Source organism: Rhea americana, unplaced genomic scaffold (assembly GCF_003343005.1).
Source record: "Rhea americana isolate MKP2758 unplaced genomic scaffold, rheAme1 scaffold_4, whole genome shotgun sequence".
Lineage (NCBI taxonomy): Eukaryota > Metazoa > Chordata > Aves > Rheiformes > Rheidae > Rhea > Rhea americana.
Window position 1 is genome coordinate 12,032,077 of NW_028186534.1, and position 19,290 is coordinate 12,051,366.

General features: G+C 39.6%; 2 protein-coding genes across 3 annotated transcripts in view; one reads left to right on the forward strand and one right to left on the reverse strand.

The window, feature by feature from the left end:
* Nucleotides 1-6,867: 6,867 nt before the first annotated feature.
* On the forward strand, nt 6,868-13,889 carry BIRC7 (baculoviral IAP repeat containing 7). The gene is made up of 7 exons (XM_085314181.1): nt 6,868-7,439; nt 9,530-9,629; nt 10,861-10,942; nt 11,029-11,074; nt 11,921-12,139; nt 13,092-13,163; nt 13,640-13,889. Exons 1-7 carry the CDS (start codon nt 6,920-6,922, stop codon nt 13,840-13,842), a joined length of 1,242 nt encoding a protein of 413 aa, XP_085170307.1. The 5' UTR covers nt 6,868-6,919; the 3' UTR covers nt 13,843-13,889.
* Nucleotides 13,890-16,725: 2,836 nt separating this feature from the next.
* NKAIN4 (sodium/potassium transporting ATPase interacting 4) overlaps nt 16,726-19,290 on the reverse strand; it is a 53,822-nt gene continuing 51,257 nt past the window's right edge. The window contains exons 7-8 of one of the 2 annotated variants that reach the window (XM_085314183.1): nt 18,551-18,639; nt 16,726-18,107 (exon numbers count right to left, since the gene is read on the reverse strand). In XM_085314183.1, coding sequence (XP_085170309.1) covers nt 18,636-18,639 — 4 coding nt within the window. In that variant the 3' untranslated portion in view covers nt 16,726-18,107; nt 18,551-18,635. The remainder of the gene's footprint in view (nt 18,108-18,550; nt 18,640-19,290) is intronic. The other variant, XM_085314182.1, reaches the window with a different exon arrangement.

Below are 19,290 nucleotides of genomic sequence, written 5' to 3' on the forward strand. Positions count from 1 at the left end.
GGGAAACCTTGATAAGCAGAGAAGAGTTTCAATGTATGGTAGTACTTGTTATGGTTTAAAAAAAAAAAAAAAAAAAAAAAAAAAGCCTTAAGTTGAATGAGGAAGCAAAGGGAGACTTTTAAGCTTTACCCTAAGGGAATGGCTTTGTGCTTCTCTCTGGTGTGACCAGTCACTTTTCAATGTGCCTTGTCCTTATTCACTGTGTTAGATCATGCTGCCTCTCCACAGTGGAGTTATTTTATGAATGCCTTGGAGTTTCGTGTCAACAGACAGCAATATTCTTTGGTCCCTCAGTGCTGCATTGGAAGGCTCAAATTGGATCTGAACAGGCAGGCGCCATCGAACGTTTTACCAGTGCAGGAAATACAGTGCCAGCAGCTCTTAGGGGAGGAGTAGAGCACAAGTAGTTTGCTACAGGATAATACCAGCTGGCTATTCAGTGTGAAGGACAATAGACAAGGAAGAGGCAGCCAGAAGAGGAAAAGCAAGGGCATAAATGGAGTCATAGAAGCAGCTGCCTACTTCTCTGGCAACAAACTGAATGACTACCTACTCTGCCTCAGCCTGGCAAGCAATTATACCACCAGGGCTGAACCAAATTCTATTTTCTTTTCAAAAATTGATCCTTGTTTTCTTGGAGAGGTTAAGGGTGGTTCTGAGCAAATGGGAACAGGAATTTTGCTATAAAATTCCTTGATATTGAACCCTCGTTGAACCCGTTGCCCAGTACATGGCAAGCCATGACATCTGTATTCGTGTTCCCAGCCTCTTCGCTTCTTAGATAATACCAGTTGGTATGTTTTTTTTTCTTTTCTATTACAAAAGCCTCTTTTCTCAGAAAATTTTTTACTCAGTCTTAATTTATCGATGAAAGCACAACAGCCTTCCTTGAGCTAAATTAAACAGAACAACTTCGTCATAGTACAGCTGCGTAAGGCCTCAAGATTAGAAATGCTGAACTCTGTTGGAGTCCTTCCAGAGGTTACAGTCACTGCAGCCCTTTGGGCTCTTCATCATGCTATCTCCAAGCTATACTCTGGCCGGCTGTTGATGCTTACTGATTCCCTTTTTCTTTTGTTTTTGGAGGGGGCAGGGGGGCTTTAGCTTATTACACTTTTTGGTTTAACAAGTGTTTAGAAGTTGAGTAGGACATTTTATTCTCTAAAAAGGAAATGAAAGAAATTGCTAAAAAAAGAAATAAATGTTAACATTTATACATTATTATAATACAAGACAGTTGCATACATCACCTTACATAACACATTAAATGCTGTCAGACATTGTTAGCCTGCTAAAATGAACCCCATCGTTTCTTCTTGAGCATGCTGGCTTATTTTTAGTTTCTCTCTGCAGCAGACTTGATGCCATTTCATGTTCTGCTATAGTCGTCTCAATGGTTTTTCTGAGCTTTCCTTTGTGAAATGATTGCCCCAAAATCTATTACGTTAAAGTCTCCCCACAGAAAATATTAAACATATCTTGAAGCTTGCATGAGGTTAAAAGGATGATATATAAACAGAAAAGCTAATAGTGCCAGAATCAGTCAAATTTTGTGAATTAGAGGTCAAATGTCAAGAGAATAAATACAAAAAGAACTGTATGCCTTTATCAGCATGTTAGAGAAACTACTGTTTTGTAATTCTGTATTACTAATATTAATGTATTTCATAAAAATGATATCTTAATAATATGAGATCTTTACTGCAGTGTGAGGTTAGACTAGCAGGTTTGGTCTGGGGAAACAACATTAGTTAAAATAAATTAAAGATACTTTCCCGTAGCCAGTATTTTTAGGAAAGGCTTCTCCACTTTAGGGCCTTAACCTAGAAGCAACTTTTCAGCTCCTCTGAGGTTTTTCCTCTGTAACAGGCTTGGTGGATAGGGAAGTGAGGATTTAGAAAAGAGAAGGGTTTTTTTTTTATTAACTTTGCCTAAGATACTTGGTAATTACTTATATTCCCTGTGTTCAACACCACAATCTTTAAAATGGGAGTAAAGACTGTATTTTTAGAGGTTCCCTTCAAGTGCTTTCAAAAGCAGATTTACCCTTGGTGTAGAGTGATCATTGGAACCAGAGCTCCAGACATCCTGGAGGCTCTTCTCTGCAACAAGTGGTATTATACAGATTTGGCAAATCGGTACACCTTTAACACAAACCTACACTGTTTCAGTGCTGCCCCGTGCAACGGACAGATATTTGTGCATGACGTGAAAGCATCCCTGAAAGCTGATTGCAGACTGCCTCTGAGGCTCAGGTGGGCACGTGGGGTAGGCAGATCACGGAGCATGCTGTGTTCCCAGCTGCTCCGGAGATCACATTCTAAAAGTAAGGTGGTTATAAATGATACAAGGCAAGGTCATTGCTCGTAAAATGTTTCATACGACCATAATTATTTATCATTCTTATCTATTAACACATTCTTTCCTATAACCCATCAAGAGTCCCCAGACTGCCTCTATAAAAGGGATTTTATTAACTATCTTTGTCTTGTATTTTTAGGATATATTAATCAAAATCAGTATAGATTTACAAAGAACAGGATATGTGGAGTAGCAGATAATGTGAAATTATGTATAAATTCACTGTGAAAAAATAAAAAAGAACCAAATTCATGTTACGAAACTCCGTAAACTTTGCAAATAAGCACTGCCCTCTACTGCTCACACGTTTTTCATTAAAGGATATTTAATTACAAATAAAAAAGAGAAACTGCCAGCACCAATCTTTTTCATTAAAACATTTGTATATGTTTACTTGTAAGAAAAAGACTTGCAACTCTTTTTTTTTCTTAAAAGACACAAAGCTGAATTAATTTTTTTACAAGCATGAAACACCTGAATTAACTTGGATAGTTTATGTTTTGTCAAGCACATAGTGTAGAATAAGTAGTTACATTTATCTTCTCAAGCAGAAAAGTAGTGGAAGATGACACATTTACAAATAATGGTACCTTTCAAAACTGACCTTAAAATCCTTCATTCTCAATTATGACCGTGGGACAGCAAAGAAAAAAAAGATTTCAAATTTTAGAGATATGATGAAAGCAAAAAAGTCACGCAAAACACAAGTTGTTGATCTTTATTAATTTTTAAGCACATTTTCTTGAAAATTATAAAGTGCAAAACATGCATCTGAGAGCAAGGTGAAAAATACATAGTAATAGATTATTATACAGACACGGAATCACTGAAAGGGCTAAGAGGGCCGTCACCGTCTTTATAGGGAACTGTCGTCACGCCCCCGTATGACATACGCTCCATCATAGTTAATGTGGTTGTACCTTATGGCTGAACAGTCTCCTTTTAGGATAAGATTTTGTTCATCTCTGTTTGTATATCAGTAGAAAATAAAGAGAAAATCATGGCCACACAAAACATTAACACTTCAGAGAAAGACTATTTCTACTAAGAACCATTTTACTTCCAGTAGCCGTCAGCGTTCCCCAGGCTCTCGTGCTTGTCCAGCGTGGAGTAGATCAGTATTGTCTGCTGTAGCTCTGAAAGCTCTAAGCGACTCTCGAGGTGTCTGAATGCATCAGTGATACTTGGTCATGATTCAGTTGACAATAAAATTCCTCTGTTTCACTGTGGGTTTGGAAAGCAGTCTTAAAGTGGGTGTACATTTGCGTAGTTCCTATCAACTTAAGCACTCCACTATGTTGCCAGCATCCAAAGGGATCTTAATGTACATCAGAACGAGGCTTTAATTAATCCTTAGTCCTTGTTTTAGGGACAGAGAAATGAGACAGAGCCGTTGGCAGTCTGACTCTTCCAAGCTTCTAAACAACTTAATGCATATCAGAAGACTGCTTAAATATCTGCAAAATCAGGAGCGTGCTGATGTTCCTGTTACGTGGAACGTGTGATAGGGCCATCCCAGGACGGACTCTTCGGGCACTACTGTAATGCCATTTTCATTGCTGCTGTTACCATTTGTCTCTGTTTCAGCTTCTCTCCATAGGTCTCCGAAAGTGCTTGAATATGTTTTGCTTCTACATAAGGACAAATGTTCTAGGTCTAAGTCATGTCTCCTAACTTGAAATAAGGCTTGTAGAAAAGAATAAAAATAATTTTCCTAGGAGATCCCAGAACAGAGCAGAAAGGCTTATAGTAGCCAAGCTACTGTAACAAAATAGGAGGATTCCAAGTAGTGTCTGGTGGGACTCAAGACATCATGACTTCATCATGACTTCATCATGACTTGACATCAAGATACGTTAAATTTTAACTACACCACAAAGCTTTGTTGCTTTTTAGCTGCTCCAACAGTTACTTCTGGAGGACGTTTGAGGAGTAACATTATGTCTTTCCCTTGTTGCACCTGAGCTGATAGAGGATTTCAGAACAAAGCCAACCTATCAGGGGACACTAGGTGTTAGAAAGGGCTCCTCTACCAGGTGGAATCACTTAGCTGTTGTAGGGACTTATAATCCTCTAGGAAAGGCCTCTGTGTTACCTAGGAAAGAAGAAAGTAGCTCAAAGCTTGTGGGAGAGCCTTAGCTGTTAGAAGAGGGCTGTGTGTGGTTTTTTTAGTTTGTTTTTCTTGAGTTTACTGGTAAGTTTCTCTTTTTTTAAGCTTCTGTCTTGCTAAATGTAGGAAATTATTGATATCAACTGCAACGTCCCTTTGCAAATGTATTGCTAGATGAGCACAAATAGTGGATTGTGGGAGAGCATTGGCTTTTAGTTGTGTTATAGCTTTTTAAAATACCAACTTTGGGGGAGAAGTTTTTTTTTTTTTTTTTTTTTTTTTTTTTTTTTTTTTTTTTTTTTTTTTTTTTTTTTTTTTTTTTTTTTTTTTTTTTTTTTTTTTTTTTTTTNTTTTTTTTTTTTTTTTTTTTTTTTTTTTTTTTTTTTTAAAGTCAAGACTATTTGATCTTCTGCAGAACATACAAATGTCTTTAACACAGATAAACCATAGAGGATTTCTCTATGAGTGAAAGTGTATTTATATATATGTTTGTTCTCTTATTTTATACTTCCTACTTAAAATGCATTGATTCAGCTATTTGGGTTTTGGGTGAGACCTGCTTTTCTCTCCTCCTTTTGAGCTGTGAAATTTGTTCTGATCTATGCTTCCTGAGGGGAGATACCCTGTGATAACTCCTGCTTGCCTCCTAAGTAGAAAGCAATGCTTCCTGTAGTTTGGGAATAACAGTTTTTGCTTTGCCAGAGTATAAAAATACAGCAAAACTGATATTGTAAAACTGCCCTAGGTGAACAAGTCTGTCAACTCTTTGAGTTCAGAGAGCAAAATCAGCTGTTCAGGCTGAAACCCTTCATGCTTGTAAGTTTGCCTAGGCTGCAAATTCTGCTGTGTATCACTGAGCAACAGGGGTTTTCTTCTTGTTCTTTCTGTATGGACTTCTGCTTATACTAGAAACATAATTCTTGAGTAACTACTTCAGTGTAAGTAGAAACAGAAGTTTCTAAACATTTAGAGCCTTTTTCTTCTACAACACTAGTTTATATGATTATACTTAGAAAGAAAATTCTACTTGTTAGTGAATTTTTTCTTTCTTCCTTTTACTGAGAGAGGCATGTGGCTGAGCAAGCTATCTTTTGTTCTTAAAAATACTGGTAAATATGGAATGCCTGTAAATGATGGATTTATCAGCTTTACCTACAGGTCTTGCAGCTAAAATGCCCTGTTGCCTTTTCCCTTAAATGTGCTGCAGTGCTAGCTGAGAGCCTCTCAGGGGTTACATGTGACTGTGCCTACCACCTTAACTATTTTATTTGTATACCAGCTTCATAATGCTGGGTCTTTTGAGGTATAGATGTGTCTATCTCCATTTATTTTTCCTTATTTAATGTATGCCTGTGTGATACATTGGATCTGCCTGCTCACAATGCTTAGCGCTCTGATAACTGGAGTAGTCTGCCTCTCCCTAGGATGAAGTGACCTATTGAGTTGGATGGCGAATGGATTGTCAGAGCACTTACTTGGAAAGTAGATTTGATTGTATGTGACACTTATTTACACGTGTAGGGACTTCACTTCAAAGGAATTTCTTAGGTGTTAGTTAAATTGGTCTTGATTCTCAGTTATGCAATTGTGTGACCTTTGAAAGTGTATTTGCCAGTCATACAGAAAGCATTGGAAGCAGTAATTGACTTACAATTTATCTTACTAGTATAGGGAAAGAGGTTACTCTCTCAGGTAGGTAGGATGAGGGCTTAGATAGGCAAGCATATTCTCTAACTCCTTAATTTTGTTCTTCTAGCACAGGCAGAAAATGTTTTGTCTGTCTTAATTTAAAGAAAACATTCCTCTAGAAACTGGGCATAATTATTCTTAGACTGCTCCTGCAGAAGGCCACCTATTATAGAGGTACTCCTGTATATTCAATATTTAACTAGCATAATGAAGTGGTAGAAAAATCTACTAAAGTTCTGGATAATGTTTGGTTATAAACTAGACATTATGAGATAACGTTTGCTTTGGTTTGGCTGTTATTTTACTTTGTTGTGGCTTCTTAAATGTGCTTTTAGAAGGAGCAAAAAAGTTCAGAACACTTTTAATATTAGTTTTAAGGCTGAGCAAATGACTGAACACTTGTCATACAGTTTGAAGGCTGGATTGGTTGAGCCAGAGAGGCAGCTTAGGTTTTGCCCTCCCTCTACTATCTGTTCCTGCAAGCATCTTTCCTGTAAATGGGCAGGGGAGGTTAGAAAGCGCTAGTCTCCTCCCTTCAGGCGCTAGTGAGGACGCAGCAAAAGTTCAGGGGACAGTGACAAAGCTGCAGTTCAGGAACAAACTTGGCTTTGTCAAGACCATGAGCTTTCCAGAACGTGCACCAGGATGAGCTGTGGGGAGGTACAATGCATGATGTGAGCTGGCAGCCTGGTGCTGCCTGACATCAGGAATCCAGCTGACTGCTCTGAATCATCCACTCCTCTCTTTCGGAACAGGAACATGGGGGATACGGTCCTACCACAGGAGACTCTGCTCAGGACAGCTCGTTCCCAGCTGTTCAAATTCATCATGAGGAATGAAGCAAGAAGACTGAGAACTTTTTGGCAGTGGCCAGATAGCTCACCTGTGTCTGCCCAAGATCTGGCCAGGGCTGGCTTTTTCTTTGTGGGTCCTGGAGATGAAGTACAGTGCTTCTGTTGTGGTGGCATCCTGAAGGACTGGGTACCCGGTGACTGCCCTATGGTAGAGCACCTGAAGTTCTTCCCTTCCTGTAAATTCATTTCTGGTGAGGATGTTGGGAGCCAACAAGTGTTTCCTCTTGAGGAAATATTTGACTGTGTGGATGGGCAGTTCCTCAGCCTCTTGCAGAGGATAGACAGTGAGGAGACAGCTCTTCCCAATCACCCGGAATACCCGGAAATGGGAACAGAGGAGATGAGACTATCTACTTTTCAGAGCTGGCCACAATATATGGAGGTACATCCTGAGCAACTGGCTAGAGCAGGATTCTTCTACACAGGTAGGTACGCTAGGGAAATTCTCCTTCTGTGTAACACTGTATGTTTGTGTATATTCCTGTTTGGGAATCCTTATGTAAACCTTTTAGTGAAAATGTTAGCTCATAGACAGAACTTTCAGTTAGAGGGTTTGACTCAGTTTGATGCAAATCTTGCTCAACTGGACCATCTGAATGACACACAGTCATTCAGTGCATGGTCTGGAAACAATGATTTGGTATCTGGATAAACTTGCTAGTGTTGTGCAAATGTTTTGTTGATATTGCAAGTGGACCCAGCATACAGAGAAAGGTGTGCTTACTTGAGGGTTTCAGCAGAGTAAATGTGGTCTCTTGTAAAGCAGCTTTACTTGCACTAACATCTTGCTGTCATCACAGCACCTGCATCCTAGACCAAGGCTTGTGCTTAGTTGAAGGTGTCACTGTAATACAAATGTTACTTGCAGTGTTTTTAAAAATGCATGCCTGGCTTTTGGTGTTGCTTCCTTAAGTGTTGCTTATGGCTTTATATTGAAGCATTTTCAAGCTTTGGGATATGGAATCTCTTCTGGCTCTCTTCTAGTGGTGTAAATTAGTACAGCACATTAGAACAGCTTATAATTCTCAGACATGAGAAGAAACCTAATGAATTTGATGCTTTTCATCTGATAAACTGCTTTGAAAGTTGTTAAATTTTAAACTCCTGTTCAAGTTGTTTTTTTGAAGATGTCACTATGTCTTAGTGCTATTGCTTGTCTGAATAACTGTACCCACTTGGAGCGTGGTTAGAAACCAGTTTCTTTCTTCAGCCTGGCAGTTGTACTTACTGTCTTGGGCAGGATTTAGTTCTGTGTTTACTCCTGTTTGGGCACTGAGGAGTCTGTTAGTAGATCTTCCTTTTCATTACTAGCAGGAACAGAAAGTGTTCTTAGTGGATGTTTTACTGGCAGAAAAGTGTAGTTTAAGATACAAAAAAAAAAAAAGTTTATTACTAGCACTGTTAGAACTTTAGACACTTACTTGGTATGACAGTTCATATAAGCTCTGTTATGTGCCACAGCCTTCCCTTCTCAAAAGCCTATGTAGAGCTGAGTTAAATCTTCTGGATACTGAGCCCCTTTAGCTGTCATTCTGGCTTGTTGTTGCCATAAGGATTTCATTACAGAACTAAAAGCTATTGCGTATTTTCCTCAAAAGTATTTCTTGTTTAGTTGAATTACAGTTGCTTCCCTTTGATAAGGTTTTGCTAGTTAGGTAGTAGATTTGAAACTGTTTACTTGCTCTGACTGTTCAGTATTTATGGCATATTCATTCCTAACTGATTAAACATTGGTGGGTAGAGGTTCCTTCTGTCTTTTGGGATCTAATACTATAGTGCAATTTCTGTGTAATACAAATGTAACTTATTCCCTATGATGAAGGAATTTATTGGTTTTTGGTTGTTTTTTATTTGCATATCAAACTGAGATGTGGGATGAAGTGACAGGCAGAGTCCATAAACTAAAGTCTTCTTGGGAGGAAACCTCTTCTGAATGTTTTGTGTTCTTATCAGTGAAGTAAAATTTGAATTGCTCTCTTCTGTTTAAGCAGTAGTTGTTGAGCACAGGTCCTACTTGTATTTAGTGGTTTCCCATCCCCCCCACCACCAGCTGAGAAGAGAAATGCAATGGCAGATTGGATAGCTTGGGACCATTTTGTGGCAAATTCTTTATACCTATGAAACAGAAGTACCACAGACTGATGGCACCAGGAACTGATTATCCAGAGGAGTAGCTTGTGGTGCAGGGAAAAGTGTGTTTGTGGATTTAACTAATTACAGCTCTACTCTAAATGGAGGTAAGAGGGGATTGGATAGGAATGTGCACATGTGAAAGGTATGATGCTGACATGCATGCTACTTATTAGCTTGTGACCCAGTTCTGGAATAATCTCAACTAGCTACAGTTCTGGTGGTTCAATACTATCATCTGATTCCTGCCCTTAAACAACTTGCACAACTCTGCTAAGTTGTCATGTGCTCATCTGTTCTATCCTGTGGCTTATGTTTTGTACTGAATCTCTAGCTTCTGATTTTGGGCTAGTATAGCATATAGTATCTCTTTTTCCCTTTTCAGGACAAGGTGATATGGTGAGGTGCTTTTACTGTGATGGAAGTGTGAGGAACTGGGAGTTCGGAGATGACCCTTGGAGAGAACATGCAAAATGGTACCCAAGGTAACTTAGCCCTGGCTGAGAAATGTTTCTCGTAGCAAGGCCAAAACGTAGTTTGTGTGTTCCACACTGTGGATCCTTGCCTCACAAGACAGGAGTACCTCCAGTTAAGAGAGAAGGGAATCACAGGTGTACTAGGAGGTATTACCTCCAGGCTGTGTTATTAGTTTAGTTCCAGCTAAGTGGAAAAATTTAGAACTAGGCAATCAGCTGGACAGATGTTCAGTCTTGTGTAACTACATAAACTGCTATAGTCTAACCTTCTGGAATTCTCTGAAATCTCAAGAGATCTCAAGTCCCTGAGATCACAGTTGCACAGCAAAAGACCATCTCCAAATCCTAGTAGTGGGTAAAGATTGGAGAACTTGTTTGTAGGGCTGCCTTTAGTTTGTATAGTCTTCTAAAAGCATGTACATCCCACTCTCCCAAGTGAGAGAATCAATAGTTGGTTTGAAAGGCCTTCTGGCAAACCTAATTATCTTCTTGCACCCCTCATTTCCCCTCACTCCTAGGGAAAGTGATTTTTGTGTATTTGCAGTCTTTCTATGAATGTTATCTCTTACAGTAGGTCACTGACTCCAGGATGGTCAGCTTCAGTCCCTTAGCCATCTTCTTTCTATCCCAAAGGCTGATTTGTTAACCATCATAACCTTCTGCATTAATGATGAAACCTACTTGCTGATGGTTATCTAAACTGCAACTAGCTTTTTAAAAGATCTATACAAAAGAAGTGACAAAGACTACACATCTAGATGTTCTCACTTTAAAAGGAAAATCAAACCTGCAAGCTGAAGTGGAATGACATAGTTCAGACCTGAGCTTTTTTTGATTTTGCTCTAGAGTTTATCTACAAGGTTAATTCATATCACTTGATGTCAGAGTAGCTGGGTTCCTACTGTTCTCAGGTACAAAGATACCATAAACCTTGTGGTTCTTGTGGCAGTTATTGTGATCTTCTTGGAACAGGTCACAAAACATAATAAACCAGTTCACAAGGATGTTACAGCTCAGCTAATCTGAGGCCAAACATGAAGACCGAATTAAGGGGAGACCATGAGCTGCTTAATGCTGTCCTTCTTTATGCAAGGACAGGAAGGCCATGGTAATCCCTCTTTCTTACCAAATATAGCAATTTGCCTGTAAGCTGATAGCACCGATTGCTCTTAAACTTCAAACCACTACTACTGCTTTCACTTAGTAATTCTGTACTGAATTTAATTCTTTCTGCTCATAGGTGTGAATTCTTGTTGCGATCAAGGGGAAGAGAATTTGTTAGCGGTGTTCAAGAGTCCTTTTTCAGCACTCTGGTATCCCCAGTGAGTCGCATGTATTTTATGTATAGTGGATGGGAGTTTGGGTGATGGGGTGCTTCTCTTACGTGATTATCTTGTGACGTTTTCAGAGAGATTCCTGGCACCAAGCTGACCAAGATTCTTCTGCTTCCCAAGGTTGGTGCTATGTAACTGCATACTGTTTAGCCTTCTGTTGAAAGTGTTGTAGTTCTTTCTAAGCTTCCACATCTCGGCTTCTGTGTACTCTGTACATTGGTGTTTGAGAGAGATTCCGATGTTCCAGAAGCTATTCGGCGTTATTTTTAGGAAACAATTTCTAGCACAAGAAGCAAAAGTGCTTGTTCTTGTGAAGTTTTTAGCGCAAATACACACACACACACACACACACACACACACACACACACACACACACACACACACACACACACACACACACACACATTTATCTACGTATCCAGACTAGCTAAATGTCTTTGATCTTAAAAAGAAAGAGTAACTCTGTGACTTGTGGGAGTTTGCCTAAACTTCCTTTGATTTGTCCATGTTCATGGTGTTTTTGTCTGTCTGAAGAGTCTTTGTCGGACTATAGCATTTGAAATATATTTTGTGTGAGACCTGAGATCCAGCTGTTTATGAAAGTGTTGATCCTGGGGAACTATTCCCTTAGAATGGGTTGCAGCTGAATTTCCCACTTCTGTCTTCCCTGATGAATGGGTGAGCTAGGTGAAGAGGTAGGAGAGACCTGGGATGTTCCTCCGTGGAAGCAGTTTTGAGCCTTCTGTTCTGAGATGTGGAAACAGTTCTTTTTTTTTTTTTTTTTTTTTTTTTTTGTACTGGTGACAAGCCTGGAAGACTCAGACCCACTGACACTTTAGAATGAAACATTGAAAATCTTATTGCAAGCAATTTCATAAAAAGCAAAAGTATGTTTGAATCATGATCAGAAGCAAAAAAAACCCTGTAAATCTGGACATTGATAGCTATATGCTCACTACTTTACAGATCCGGTGAGGAATTGGGAATTGCAGTTTCTTCCTCTTCTGGATCAGTTTTCTGTAGTGCAGAATATCCTGCAGATGGGCTTTGACCCCACCTTGGTGGCTGACCTGGTAGAGAATAAGTACATGCTGACTGGGACTTACTACCTTTCTGAGTCTGAACTGATTTCTGATCTGCTTCAGACAGACTGGGAAGGGACCAACAGTGCAGAAGAAAGCAGAGGTACGCCTGACTTGCCCACCTGTATTCTTGGTGGTTGTCTATCCTCTTATTCACCTAATCTTGAGCACTGTTGTGGACTTGTCTTGTGGGTCTGCATTTTCTCTTCCTAGCCTGGAATTCAGTGTAGCAATGTACCCAAGCTTGACTTTCTCTGAGAGGCTACAGAATGAGATCCTGCTTTCATGATGCCTGAAGAGGCTGCAAGTACTGGAGTACTAGTAATTGTATCTGTCTTCGGTAGGGTGTGATGTAGATCTTTGCTCTTTGCTGCTGCTCTTAAAGGAGCTGGCAGCTCACTCTGTGGAGGCTTATCCGTAAATTCAGGTCTGTTGGTGCAGACAGTTAGACATAGGCAGTTGTCTGAAGGCTTCTAGGGTAAATGCATGCTCCAAGCCTATTTAAAGTTGAACTCAGGGCTTGGTCAAATAGTTGTTTTCCATTTGTTTGGATAATGTACATTCTTAACTTACCTGCATCTGTGTTATCTGTTCCACAGAGTCTATTTGCTGAATGAATTTATTTGAAGCTAATGATTTCTTTTCCATGTTTTTACTTTTTTTCTTCTGGTAGCAAGCCTGCTTTCCAAAGCTCTTGGCTCTGTGACAGTCTACCACTTTAGCTGTGTCAAGGCCAAAATAAAACAGTTCCCACCAAACTGAGGGAGTGATTAAATTGTAGCACCAGAGCAGGAACGAGCCAGCTGATGTTTCCCACTATTCAGTAGAACTTAAACCAGGTTCTCTGAGCAGAGAATGTAATGAGAACATGTATGTTAATCTCCTTAGCAGGATGTGAGAGCATCAGCTTGGCCAGGTTATGTGTGGGGTTGGCAGCTCTGTAAAGGTGTGTGTTCTGAGGTTAGTGAAACAGAGGACATTACTTTTTTAAGCACAGCACTGTCTGAAGAGGAAAGGGGTGGCACTTAATGTGATCTTCCTTCCTGTTTATACAGGCCGTGTTCAGAGAGAGACTGAAACATCATGTTCAAGAGAAGAAATACAACCTGTGCAACAGAAGGAATCAGGTGCACTGGAGTGCCAGTGGTGGGGAAATTAGGCCAAAACTAGGACAGCTCTTATGGCAGCAATATTAATGCTTACTATGTTAATTTGTCAATCCTGAAAAGCAATGTATTCTAGTTTGCCTTGTGACTGAACGTTATTTATTCAGGAATTGGGGTTCTGCTGTGAAAGACTGATATTGCAAACCTGGCTTACCAGGGTTAAGTTGCATTATTTAGTGTAATGATGTTGATACCTTCTTACCTACCTGCTCCCACATATGTATATGAATGTGGAAGTGAGTCTAGAAGAGCTGTGGGTTTTTTTCAACTTGAAAGAAATTGCCTGAGAATAGCACTTTTGCCACTTTCAGTCGCTGAACAAAATGATGAGCAAGCTGCAGGAATACATGACTTTCAGATCATAGGATTGTCACTCTGGAATAATTGTATTGCTAACACTGGACTCTTTTTTTTTTTTCTTTTTTCCCTTGTTAAAGAGGAGACTCCATTGAGCACAGAAGAGCAGCTCAGACGCTTGCAGGAGGAGAGGATGTGCAAAGTGTGCATGGACAGAGATGTGTCTGTTGTCTTTGTTCCTTGTGGTCACCTGGTAGCATGCGCAGAATGTGCCTTCAACTTGAGACTGTGTCCTATCTGCAGAGCTGTCATCCGGGGAAGTGTGAGGACTTTCATGTCCTGAAGCATGAGGTACTTAAGGCGAAAGATAGTCTATAAAATCCATCATAATGCAGCGGATGAACAAAACAAGTAAATAGTTCAACTGATGCTGGAGCAATCTTATTTGCGGGGTAGCTTGGCCTAAATGCATGCATTCAGCAAATTTGAATGTGTTCGTTTGCATAGTGCCTACAGTGAGAGCTGCTGATACGTTGTACTCTTACTGACCTTGCTGGAAGTTTGCTCCAGAGAAATTCTGCTATTTTTTTCTTTTTTTTTACCCACCAAAAATAAGACTTCTGTTGATTATCCTCCTCTGAAGTCTTGCATATTCAAATGAAACTCAGCTCTGTGTTGAAATCAAGGACAGTTTTCAGTGGACTGTCTGATTCTTTCTTCCATTTAGCAGTTGCTTATAGATGATGAAAATAATTAGCTTATCCTTCTTGGGTTGATGTCTTCCCTCCATAAGTCTAAGTAAAAACTAGACTATTTTTATAACAGACACATTCCTCTGAAGCTAAAATACTGAGCAGCACGGGGAAGCAGTGGGTGGCTTTTGTTTCTTTTTGTTCTGAGCTCTTTGCTGTGAGGGGGAAGAGGACTGGACAAGTGAAACCATAAATGAGGAGTTGTCTTGTTGAAATGTTAGCAACTGAGGAATGTTTCAATAATATCTAAATTTACATAATTAAGTGAAAACTCTAGGCTGACAACAGAGGTTGGAGGGGGAAAAAAATTTCTACAAACAGATTAATGACCTTCCTCACTAGACAGAAGGTGAAAGACTTTGATCTGGGTTACTGGATAATCTCCTGCAAGTTTTCTTGTAAAGCCTCTTCCCTAGCTGTTGGAGACTATATCCTTCTGCTAAGAGATAGCTATGGAAACTTACTTTTTTAAGGACTTCTGTTTTCTGGCTAAACTTACAATTCTTAGTTCAAATGTGGTATTTTATGTAGCACACTTCCCCCCCCCAAACACCCCCAAAAAAGTTTGTCAATAATATAGCCTTTAATAGGTTTACTGGCTGCAGGGGAAAGAATGTATGTTTTTAAAAACGTAAGTGCTCTATTCTACTGAATAAAAGGTTTTTCTTTATCTTATGGAGGTCTAAGTATCTGATACTAGTATAATGCCCTACTTGGGAGGGAGAGAATCATAAGATGCATGAGAGGCATCAGGCAGTAGATAGCTGAACCTCCATCCTTCCGTGCTAGGTAGGCATGGGTGAAGGAAGCAACTGATTTTTACCATCCATTAGTGATTTCCTTGGGAGCCAACAGTAGAGGGGGTAGGGGGAGTGTGCCCAAACTCTTCAACTGTGAAAGAAGGGAAATGTCTCTAACTTGTGCAAGCTGCTTGACGAGCACTTGAGTCCCAAGTGATGCCTGTCCCCAACAGAGGGCACTCTTAACTTGGCAATAAGGGAACCACTTGAGCAAAACCTTCAATTGCTCTTTTTATGGCACAAGAAATGCAAAGGACTGGGAGTTGGTACCCTAACAAAATATGATATTACAGACTTGCAGTACATGTAGGTATAGCACAAACAGCCAGGAAGAAGGGATGTGAGAGCATGAAAGATGGATGCTGCTGCTATCAAAAAACAGGGGAAGTAATTTAAGTGTGGAATTGGATTCCAGGATTCTTAGTAGTTCATCTTTTCCCCACTGCTCTTTTTTTTCCTCCCTCTCCCCACTTGTACTGGGCTTGAATTAAGGCATTCTAACTGATAATATTTATTATGTGCTTACCTTAACCTTTATTTTACTTCCAGTAGAAGATTCTTATCTCTGTACCCTATAGGACAGAAAGTGATTCTGAAGCTACCAAATAATGGCATGTGTATTAATTGACCCTTAGTGGTATATATCAAAGCCAAGAGATATGTTAAGTCCATAGTTCTAGAGATATGGATACTTAATCTCCCTTACAGTACCTAGGTGGTCTTTGTAAATATGTCATCAAAGCTCGGTCAATTTGAGAGGCATTGTGTTAAAAATGTGTAGACCTGAAAATAATTTGAATTTCTTTTGACTTCATATTGCTACTGACAATAATTCCTTTCTGAACTGACAAGTGAAATAATCTGGCTGTTCAGCACAGATAGTGGACAAAGCATGGGTTTGGTTTTGAATTTTTTTTTTTGCACTCAATGAGGCCAACATAGTATCTTATGGACAACACATCTCTCTTCAACAATCTTCATTCTGAGAAGAAAAGAATTCTCATTAAAACAGAAATGTAAAGTCAGTGTTTTCTAATTCGGAAAGAGAAGATTAATCTCCAGATAAATGGAATTTTGTTTTTTCTGAACAGTCTACCTAGAGCATGTTTGTTCTCATTCCTTCTTCTGCCCCTCCAGAGAACGTCAGGTAGGCATCTATGAATGAGTGTAATACATGAAAGAACCGGGCCAAAAAGGAGGTAAAAAGTGCCAAGTAACTGTACCTACACTGCTGTGCATGTTGTCAAATGGCACAGTAGCTTGTATCCTGCTGTTAACAAAACTCCTTTTTTGGAGTGGCACAGTATTGACCAATATGGGAGGCAGCATGTTTTGTCAGGCAGATTTCTTTCAAAGAGGGCTGTGCTTTTTCTTCATCAAGTGATGAAACGGATGGCAAGGCTGCTGCCATGTCAGCTATCCTTCTAGGTATGTACTCAGTCAGAAGCTGTGGCTCCTACTGGTAGAGAGAAGGAAAACTAACCTTACAAGAAATTCACTTAAAACAGCACCTGGTCAGAATGCAAAGTTTCAGGTGGCTCTTGGCATCTTGAGGGGAAAAAATGCACAGAAACAGTGCATGTTCTCTTACTGCTCATACTTCTACTATTACAAAAAAGTATTTTGCCTCCTGGATCCTTTGGAAGGGGACAAAGAAAGGTACGTTACTCAGTCTTTGACTTAAGCACTTAATGTTTTTATTTCTTTAATCCTTCCCTCACACTTTGCTTCCCCGGTATGGCTTCAGGCCTGACTCTTCTGAAAAGCATTGTTCAAAAATCCCAAATGATCTTAAACTGATTAGGCAAGACAAAGAATTACAACAGCACTTCAGAATATACCAGCCAAAGGGTAACAGGGATGGCTGTACAAATGTTCTTTTTCCACTTTCACTTATGCTGGGAGATGTGGCTATCAGAACTGGTATGTTTTCTTTTTCCCCCAATTAATTACTGTTGCTCATTAATGCAACTTAATTACACTTATTCCTTGTTTGCGCCTTTCCTCTAAATTATCCTTTTTTTAAAAAAAAAAAAAAAAAACCTTCCAGAAGGGTGTTGTCAGGCCTGCATATTGAATAAGTGTGGCTGCCTGATGAGGAAAGTGGGTACAACAGGTCTATGATCCATGAAGAACTAGGCATTTTCCAATGTCCTGCAGCAGGTATCAGTCGTGTATATGGCTACATCAATGTTAAGTTAATGTAAATGAGCAAACTCAGAGTAAGTTATAGCTACTCTGAGGTTGGCCTGGCATGTTGAAAGGAGGCTAAGCTCCATGCTGAGTGAAGATCTGGTGCTCACAATAGATTTTAGCGGTTCAGTGTTGTAGCAGTTAGGTCACACACAGATCACCGAAATCCAGGACAAATTCCTCTTGCTGAGGAGTCCACCACTTATAATGATTAGAGAATGAGGAAGAGAATGTTGGATGAGAGAAACCATTTTTTTAAAAAAAAAAAAAAAAAAAAAGGAAGAGCTTTCAACTATAACTTAGAAAAGAAAAAAAGATGTGGAGGGCATTAAAAAGAACCCCTGAAATGTAAATAGCCCCCACCCAGTATTATACAGGCAGGGAGGAGATGAGGTTGTGTTAGGGGATATGGGCTCATTTCAGGATAAGGAGAAAGGAAAGGTGAAGAAACTAACTGCAGAACTTCTGAAGTGTCCCAGAGTGATATGCAGCACTTCCTCCTTTATGGATCCGTGGCGGAAGGAAGCAGCTCCTACTTGAACTGTGTCCCTTGAGAGAGGCTTCCCGCGGGCTTGTTCTGCCTCAGCCTTCAGGCCCATGCCACTTGTTGGCTAGAATGATCAGACTGTGATAGGCATGGTTCGTCAGGGCACCCACAGATCTTAAAGACAAACCATGTGGCTGTTCTTCAATGTACATTCATTGCATTTGAAAAGAAAACAAGAAACAAAAAATGGAATTGAGTTCACCATTCTGCATTTCCTCTGCCTCAGATCCAGGCTGCAAGGATTGTTTCCTGCAGCACCTTTGATGGTGGAGTGCAAGCTTTATCCATTCTCCGCATCCTCCTTATTTATGCAGGCCTGTAGAAAGAAGGTGGAGGTAGGGAATCAATCTGGAGCAAGTAGTAAATTGTTTTACTTAAAATAACAGAAATGATGTGGAAATAATGAGGACAAAACTTTTTCTTTTGTAAGTAGAATTGACTGCAGATGAAAAACAGGATTGAAGATCAGATGTAATGTGGTTAAGTAGTCTTCAAGTCTAGAAAGAATATTATGCATATAATGGACCTGAATATACTGCAGTTAGACTAAAGAAAGGTATAAACCACAGTGTTAGATCCATGCATCCCCAGCCTTTGGAGCTGCATAAAATTTGGAATTTTAGAAGCTGGGAATTATCTCTGGAATAAAATAACCTCTTGAAATTGTGGTGATGTGCTTTTTGTTGTAGATGCAGTATAAGCAGATTACTTTTGTAGCTAGCAGTAAAGATGAGTGAATGTTTTCAGCTGAAACATCACCTCATAAGCATGCAGCTTCAGGTTGACCAAAAGAGTTTGCAAATTCATGTTGATGTTCAGCAAATTGTTTGTTTGGGAAAAAAGTCTACCTAGAAAGAAAAGCAGAAGTGTTTTGTTTTCAAGAGTGAGATTTTTTTTCCCCCATTGATGTTAGTTTCCTTTGCAAAATATTCTGCTCATTAAACAAAAACTTGAAAAAAAATCAATCCAAAAGAAATTTTTTCTCCCCCTCCTCCAGTGCTTCACTTTGGATTTTGAGCTGAAGATTTTTTTTATTTGCATGCTAGTACCTATCAGTTGCCAGTTGATCTATTGAAGAACCTACTTTCAACCAATAAGGGGATGACTTTTATGGGTTTTAGTCCTTTAATACTCCATGCTCACAGCTGTTTCACACCTTTGGCCAGCAGGCAAACTGCACTACAAAAGAACTGATTAGGGAACATTAAAGTGAGCTATTGCCAAGTGGAACCTTAGATCATTCAGTCAACCAATAGCTCCTGTTGCTAATGTCAGGCCTAAAGTCTACAGCTGGTAAAAGTCAGAGCCTGTGTGCTAGCCTGTGTCCTCTTCCAAATGGTAGAGCTGAAGAAAACAAAGTCAGAAACTGGCTATATGTGATGAAATTAAAGCTCTTTGAACATCCTTTCACATTAATAAGTTAAATGTGCTAGATTGCAGTAAGTACTAAGGAGAGAAACTTCACAACTGTGCAATTCTCTGCTTGGTTTTATATATGA

What these genes read in the sequence shown, in the direction of transcription:
- BIRC7 (XM_085314181.1), top strand. Translation starts at nt 6,920, where the DNA reads ATGGGGGATACGGTCCTACCACAGGAGACTCTGCTCAGGACAGCTCGT. An exon ending in AGCAGGATTCTTCTACACAG is followed by an intron (nt 7,440 to 9,529) that starts GTAGGTACGCTA and finishes TTCCCTTTTCAG; the next exon opens with GACAAGGTGATATGGTGAGG. An exon ending in CAGTGCAGAAGAAAGCAGAG is followed by an intron (nt 12,140 to 13,091) that starts GTACGCCTGACT and finishes CTGTTTATACAG; the next exon opens with GCCGTGTTCAGAGAGAGACT.